This window comes from Mixophyes fleayi, chromosome 8 (genome assembly GCF_038048845.1).
Source record: "Mixophyes fleayi isolate aMixFle1 chromosome 8, aMixFle1.hap1, whole genome shotgun sequence".
In the NCBI taxonomy this organism is placed as follows: Eukaryota; Metazoa; Chordata; class Amphibia; order Anura; family Limnodynastidae; genus Mixophyes; species Mixophyes fleayi.
Window position 1 is genome coordinate 23,548,809 of NC_134409.1, and position 8,118 is coordinate 23,556,926.

General features: G+C 39.3%; 1 protein-coding gene across 1 annotated transcript in view; it reads left to right on the forward strand.

Moving 5' to 3' along the window:
* The window catches only part of PODN (podocan), a 50,183-nt gene extending 46,937 nt beyond the window's left edge, over positions 1 to 3,246 (forward strand). Inside the window, exons 9-11 of the mRNA XM_075182119.1 lie at positions 749 to 897; positions 1,081 to 1,257; positions 2,465 to 3,246. Coding sequence (XP_075038220.1) covers positions 749 to 897; positions 1,081 to 1,243 — 312 coding nt within the window. The 3' untranslated portion in view covers positions 1,244 to 1,257; positions 2,465 to 3,246. The remainder of the gene's footprint in view (positions 1 to 748; positions 898 to 1,080; positions 1,258 to 2,464) is intronic.
* The last annotated feature ends 4,872 nt before the right edge of the window (positions 3,247 to 8,118 follow it).

Sequence of the window (8,118 nt, forward strand, 5' to 3'; positions counted from 1 at the left end):
CAAAAATGTGGCCCTCCATACTCAAGGAGTTGGACAGCATTGTTCTAAAATTTACACAATAGAAACTCAGATATTTGAAACTGACATACAGTATAATAAAAGAAATCTATATATGTAGTATCAGGAATTTAAACCAATAAACCTTCAGGCAACCTAGCATGCAGAAGTCTGCATTTAAATGCAGCTTGGTGACAAGATTGTCAATTTAGTTAACTGGATATCTGCGGCAAATTGTCCAATCAGCTATACTGGCAAACCTTCCATTGAGTAGTGATTACTTTTAAACTTTTCCTGGCTGTTATGTCTGGGGGAGCATCGATTGCCAGCCCTGTAGCTTTTATCTCTGGATCACATGTGACCCATTCATGGATGGACGTGGATCTGCTTGTTGGGTGGAGCCTTTTCCTTTAATGAAATTCCTTTAACAAAATTATATCTTTCTTAAAATCTCTCCTCTTACTAAAAAATGAGACTGTTTCGATAATGATTTATATTTTTCTGCCTGATACATAAGCACTAATAAATAATTGTAACTCTATAAATAGAAGATAAATGTGGAAACATTACAGGGGTATCAATTTGAGTATTATTAACAATATCTATAAATTGTGTATTAAATTTATAGGTCCTTTCTAATTGTATTTGTATTTTAAATCACTGTATTAATGCATACAAACACACTTTACCTGTATGTCAATATTTAATTGTTGTTGACAATAAGGAATATATGTCATTTCTGTGCTTGCAGCTGCTTGATCTGTCAGGAAACCTTCTGTCCTATGTCCCACCTGACCTGCCGGAGAGCCTTGAATACCTGTACCTCCAGAACAACAAGATTATGACAGTGTCCGACAGCGCATTTGAATCCACCCCTAATATAAAGGGAATCTTCCTCAGGTAGCAGAAGGTGGAAAGTAGATTTTGAGTTTGATTATATTTAAGCAACCTAATGTAGCCCAGATTAATGTATTATCTATCAGATATACGAAGCATCTGCAACCCGAAAAGAAATCAGCTTTATTAATTTATATAATTTAAAATTGATTGACAGTGATCACCAGTTCCTTATGTCTTTGATAGATTCAACATGCTGGTCCCGGGGTCAGTGAAAGCTGGTGCCTTCCATGGACTGGAAAAGCTGCAGGTTCTGGACATAGAGAGTAATCTAGCCTTGCCAAGAGTCGCTAAGAAAAAGGAAGAAGAAACAGAAAAAGAAGATGATGAGGAAGACCGGAAAAGATAAAACATTCCTTCCAAGTATGTATAGAACACAACCATACATTATATATATATATATATATATATATATATATATATATATATATATATATATATAACTTCTTGTTTGTTTACTCTGCTTTATTGTCAGAATGGCAAAGTAGTAGACAACATACAAGTCCCACACACTTTTTGAGCTACATTAACAGAGACCAGCTCTCTAGACACCGGCCGGCTTATTCAGCATCAGTCACCCTGAACAATTAAACAATCAGGTTTTTATACTTGATACTTCTCCCACAGCCCTAGCTTGATGGGAAGGTGACACTGCCATCTTCCCTTTAAGAAGGAGTTCTCATCAGCTGTTTTGCTTTGAATGTTTTCACTGCAGGCCCACCCTGTTGGCCTGCTGCTGCTATGGGAAAAGGACGCTTTAAAACCATGTAAACCAAATCAGACGCTATACTATTATTTTGTCACACATATGTCCTCCACCTGTTTATCTTTAAACTAGGTGCACTGCTGCACAAATGAGTAATTCTGTTTGCATTCTTTCTCTGCAGCATGCCAACTATATATATATATAGTTCAAGGAGAACTGCATAACACCTCCATAATAGCTGGGTGCCAGGTCAAATAAAATTATACAGGTCCTACATCCAAGTCAAGACCTGGAGACCAGCACTCCGCATAGAAAAAAAAAACTTTTTGCCACAGGAGCAAGTCAAGTAAGAGCTGCATTTCCATAACATACCCATCTTGAGATGGAAAAGATGGGGCATAGCTCATGATAGTGTATGTCAAAATGTACCCAACGGTCGTTTCAGTTCTCTTGTAGCACCTTTCTCAAGGGCTGACATATAGATAATGGTAACTAACCAGTATATAAAGACACATTAATGCCTAATCAGGTAAGACCGCACCCTCATTAAATGCACATGTGTACAAAATGTGCACATTAATAAATAAGTACAGTATTTATTTATTAATTAAACATATAGTAAACATGTTGAGCTTAATTGAAAAGTCTGATGTACTCCTTGAATCTGTCTTCGATACCCCTTTGGATAATACAGGTTAAGATACCGAGATTTGGACATTCTAAGATATTTTCAGAGAACAGTGATGAAATAGAAATAGGAATTGGTTTAGGTTTAAGAATTTAATTTAAAATTAATTGTAATTGAGAAAGAATGTGGTGTTTTAATATGATAGTCATAAAATATTTGTCACTTTCCTTCACAAGGTACCGAAAATAACATCTACAAATAGGGTTTCCTGTAAGCAGGTTTCTTCAGTTGTACAAGAACTGTCAAAAGAAAAGATGGACTTTGCTCAATGTACAACATCTTTCTTGCTGCGAATCCTGCCACGTGCAACATCTTTCCTGCTGCGAATCCTGCCACGTGCAACATCTTTCCTGCTGCGAATCCTGCCACGTGCAACATCTTTCCTGCTGCAAATCCTGCCACGTGCAACATCTTTCCTGCTGCGAATCCTGCCACGTGCAACATCTTTCCTGCTGCGAATCCTGCCACGTGCAACATCTTTCCTGCTGCGAATCCTGCCACGTGCAACATCTTTCCTGCTGCGAATCCTGCCACGTATAACATCTTTTCTGCTGCAGGAACCTGCCTCCCTTTGTCCTGCAACCTCTTATCTTGCTTTGTCGTACATTGTAGATGTCTCCAGCAATCAAAAAAAAGAAAAACACAGAGGACCTAAAATCAATCATGAGAGATCTGGTCTCCACGGACCGTGCAAAAGCTGGCTTTTGTTGTATTTTTATATTATATTTCAAGATTATGAGTAAATCAGTAGATGAGCAAAGTTTCCAGTCTGTTGAACTAGCATGAGCTTGTAATGCCAGACATTATGTTGTATAGTTAAGATTAATGAGCTGCCCGTGACATACATTATTTTTATAACTATCATGCCTCTTATGATACATGTGTCAGAATGGTAGAAAGTATACATATGTTGTAATATACAGTATTTTAAATCTTTAATCAGGGATGGGCAAGTATATCTGTTTTGTTGACTATTATTTGAACATCATCCACTCGGTGAACGTCAAATGCCTACATTAACCATAAATTACGACTGATACAAATGGGTAAACAAATAACATAGAACCCACAAGCCAGTTAGTCAATGTGAGCAGCCAGCAGAATCTTTTAATGAACCAGGGAGGATGGGCATCCATGGACTTAAGCTGGGGGGCCCCTGATGTTATATGGTTATCATTTTAGACAAATTTTAGACAAATTCACAGGCAATACTGTGTGCACTACTGTTAGATGCACACAGCTCTGCCTTCACGAGCAGTACAATGTAGGGAATACCTCCTAACTGTCCTTGCATTTGGACAAAATCCTGACTAAGTAAGACAGTCACCCAAATTTGGGACTGCCCCACCACATTCAGGACAGTTGGCAGATTGTCCTGCTCTCTCCTACCTGTTCTTGTCTCTTTCACCACCTGTGGCTGCTGGTGTCTTTAGTTGCTGCTTGTCTGGATCCTGGAATGTTGGAGGCCCTATTTGGAAAAAAAAAATATGTACATGTAATTTAAAAAACTCCAACCACCCCCAGCATTAAATCCATAGCACCTACATTTAATAATGAGGCCCCAACATTAAAGTATTCGCATTTGATAAATAGATCTTTTCTCTCCAACCAGCCCTGACATTAATTTAATAGCATACACAATTAACTAATACACCTATTTCACTCCACCCAGCCCCAGCATTAAATTAATAGTACTCCCAATTAATAAATTTACCTATTTCCCTCTCTCCAAACAGCCCCTGCAATAAATTAACAATATTTATGTTTAATAAATACAACCATTTCCCACAACCATCCCCAGCATTAAATAATTCATATTCACATTTAATAAATAGCCCTCCTTCTCCTCAAACTTATTCCCCACTCACATCATTAAAGTAATAGGTCACCTCTCGTTACATTAAAAAAAAAAAAAAACACTCCCCTTCCCTCATTGCATTAAGAAACCCTCCCTTCCCTTATTACTTTAAAACAACCCCTTCTTCCCTCATTACAGTAAGAAAAATCCTCCTCCCCTAATCACAGTAAGACAAATCCCCCCTCCCCTCATTAGATCATACACATACCCCTCCTCTTCACTAATTACATAAAAACAACTTCCCTCATTACTTTAAATGGGATGGCAGCCGGTCATATGACTTGTCAGAGGGAGACCAGAGAGAACGATCCCAGAGACACACAAGGAAGGCAGGAAGGACTGACACACAGACACACACACACACATGTAGAGCAGGGACAGAGACACACACATACACACATGGAGAGCAGGGAGGAGACAGACACAAACACACATGAGGTAAGAGAGGAAGAGGGAAATGGATCAGCTGCAGGTCTTTTTTTTTTTAAATTGCAAAAAACTGCAGTTGCCATCGGTCGGGGGGCCCCTGAGAGAGGGGGACCCAGGGCACATACCTCCTGTGCCCCCCCCTTCATCCGGCTTTAAGTACACATTATTGACAGATATAGTTACAATTAAACTATTCCACAAAACACATAGGGCCTGATTCATTAAGGAATGTAAATCTCAATATGTGCCGTGTTTTGCGTAAAATTGCTCTGCACATGCTCAGAAACGGACTATATGCCAGTGAACGCCACAGCATCCAATTCATCTTCAAACGCAAAGGACACTTCCATCTGTCTGAGATTTCCAGGGTGGATCACGGGAGGGAGGGGGCGTATGTACTTAGGCAATGTACAGTAAGAACGTGCCAAGGCTGAGCGCATGCACATCCGTCCGAAGCAAGCTCTGCGCATCTCTCAGGTACGTGATTTTTAGCCGTATTACATGCACCAGCTACAGAGCAGGTGTAAGTGCCGATTGATAGTGATGACTGGCGCGTATGCATGCTAAAACTATACTTGCCAACTCTCCCGGAATATCCGGGAAACTCCCGAAATCTGGGTCAGTCTCCCGGGCTCCCGTGAGAGAGGGCAATTCTCCCGATTCCCGGGCGACGGTGGAAATTGAATGGGGGAGGCGGGGCTTATCGGTGTCACGGGTGCGACATTGTGGCCCCGCCCCCTTGTTTTATTGGATGGGAAAAGCGGTGATAGCTTTGGGGCGGGGCTAATGGTGAGATTCTTTGAGCCCCGCCCCCACACGTCCACCTGACCCCTGGACCTCCCGGAACTTAACCTGCCAATGTTGGCAACTATGGCTAAAACATGTGTATGCAATTAATTGCAACTGTAAAAATGCATTTTATGTACAGTAGACATTAGTAACAGCCTGATAAATGTATTTCATGTTGAAAGAAAAGAACAAAAATTGCTTTTCTATGTATTTTTTATTAATAATTATATTATTAACAGGTGTTAAAGTATTTAATATTTATTTTTTTCTCTGCTCGTTCTGATGGGACTTTATATTGCACATATGCATTGTACGTATTCTGCAGTGTGCTGTGTCTGTCCGCATACAGTAAGTGCCCTATAGCCAAAGCGTACTTATCCCTGTATTCAAATGGAAACGTTTCTTCAGATCCGCTTGTACTCGAATACGAGCGTACCTGCGTGCCTTTTTCTGTCCAGCTTAAGCAAATGCAAATTGCATTCACTTTGCGTTCCTTAATGGATTAGGCCCATAATTTCACTAAATCACAACCAGTTATTTAAACTTTTTGGGGTAAATGTATCAAACTTGCTAAAATTGACAAGTGGAGGTGTTGTCCATAGCAACCAATCATTCTAGAATGTAAAACATAAATGATAAGTAGAATCTGATTGGTTGCTATGGGCAACACCTCCACTTTTCCTATTTAGAGGGTATGATATATTTTCCCCTTGGTCCTGTGGAGAAGGTGTAATGTAGAAAGTACTGAATACATTTGTGACTGATCTTTAACGTTTAAATATGACCTAATATTAACCAATTAGACAAACCAGGGTGCGAGCTACCGCTCTCTCTACCCTATTGTAACCACTTAAAAAAATCAGTAATAGTAACCATAAAATGCAAGCAATTCACATTTTTCAACCAAAATGATAAAGTCATCAACAATGAAAAACTGTTATGTGTTAGTTTAATGCAAGATACAGGCAAGAGAGAGGTTAAACAAACTGTAAGTTTATTTGAATATGTTAAAAACATCCAGAGTAACCGATTATCATATACAGAAAGAACACAGCTTGCTGACTGAAAAGCACAGAACAGAGTCTCCAGTAATGGAGATTTCTGACAGCTTTAATGAATTAAAGATCTCCAGAGACATTGCAGGCTGTGGTACTTCACACAGAATAATAACATTTCATATAATAGAAGTAGACACGGTATACATATGATGCAGTTTTGGTCATGAGAGTATCCAATATTCCTGATTACAAAACTCCAAGTACAACTGAGTACAAAGCTCCAAGTACAACTGAGATGAGCCCAGAGCCCCTCAGTGTGGCATCACCAGGCAGAGTGATATAGAAAGATATTCTTCTTAGCTAGCAGACAATTGTTCTATATACACAATTCTTTGTTCAAGCTGTGGTGCACACAAAGAAAATTCAAAGTAAGCTGGACGCCAGAATCCTGAATTACAGTAATGCTGTTTTGCCAAGGTAATAGAGACCTGAGACGCAAGGAGACCAGAAGGTAAAGAAATCTGCCATAATCAGAGATGAATCAGGTACACTTGCAAAATAACCTCTAGTTTCGTACTAGGGGAGTAGTCAATATATTTATAAAGCTATCCTGTGTCTCAAAAAATTTATGGCTGAGTTTTTCTTTATGGAAGGACGCCTCCAACCAATCTATCTGCATGATAAAAAATATTTTCTGTTTGAATAGGTCGAGTGTGGGAGGAGAGCTCTGGACCCACATGTGGAGAACACACTTTCTAGCCGCTGACAAAATTGCAATTAGTAGTTTTTTTACTCCCTGTAGAAGTTCTCACGTTTTGAGGCAAAATGCCTAAGATTGCCCATTGAGATGTAAACGGTAGATAGTTAACCAATTCCTCCATTGTGAATCTCCACATGTGGATCCAGAAGCCTCTAATCATGGGATAGGCCCAAAAGCAGTGAAGCAAATCAGCTTGAGATTCGCCACATTTAGGGCAATTGGATGCATGAATGAGGACTATAATATTTCTACGGTAGCATGAGAGGTAACCTCTATGGAGGATGTTGAGAAACATCTCAACATATGTGGAGACAGGGAAAACTTTAATTGAAGTGTCTAAAGTTTTGAGTAAAGTGGCTTCATTTGGAATTCACTTTTTAATCTATCGGCATGAAGATCTTAAGAAGGAACCCACAATCTTTATTCAGGTCCCTGTTTCTAGTGAACAAGGTACAGAACCAAACTTTCAACCTTTCTGGAATGCAGAATCCTTTCCACAGTAAATTCGGGGGTGGTGGAGACTAATGAATGATTTCTTTTAAAGATCCTGGGCTAGATTTACCAATCAGATTCTAGCTATCATTTATTTAGTACCTTCTACAAAATGACAGCTAGAATCTGATTGGTTGCTATAGGTCAACATCCCCACTTTCTCAAACCCGCAGCTTAGTAAATCTAGCCCCCTGTCTCTATATAGGTTTCAATAATGAGCAATGAAAAGAGTTGGGGATTTTCAAGGCCCTAGATAGAGCTAACTTGACTGTAACTGAATAAATCCTCCCAATGATCTTATAAGGGCCAAAGAATCTGGGAATCAGCTTAGTATTCTTGATTAATCCAAATATTCATTGTAGACAACCAGACATAATCTCCAACACAGAATTTAAAATGTCTATTATGTAAACCAAAAATAAGTTTCTCTTGAACTGAAGCACAAGATAAAGCCTTGTAAACCTAGTGGTATCAAAGATTTCTGAAGATTCAGGAGAACCCATA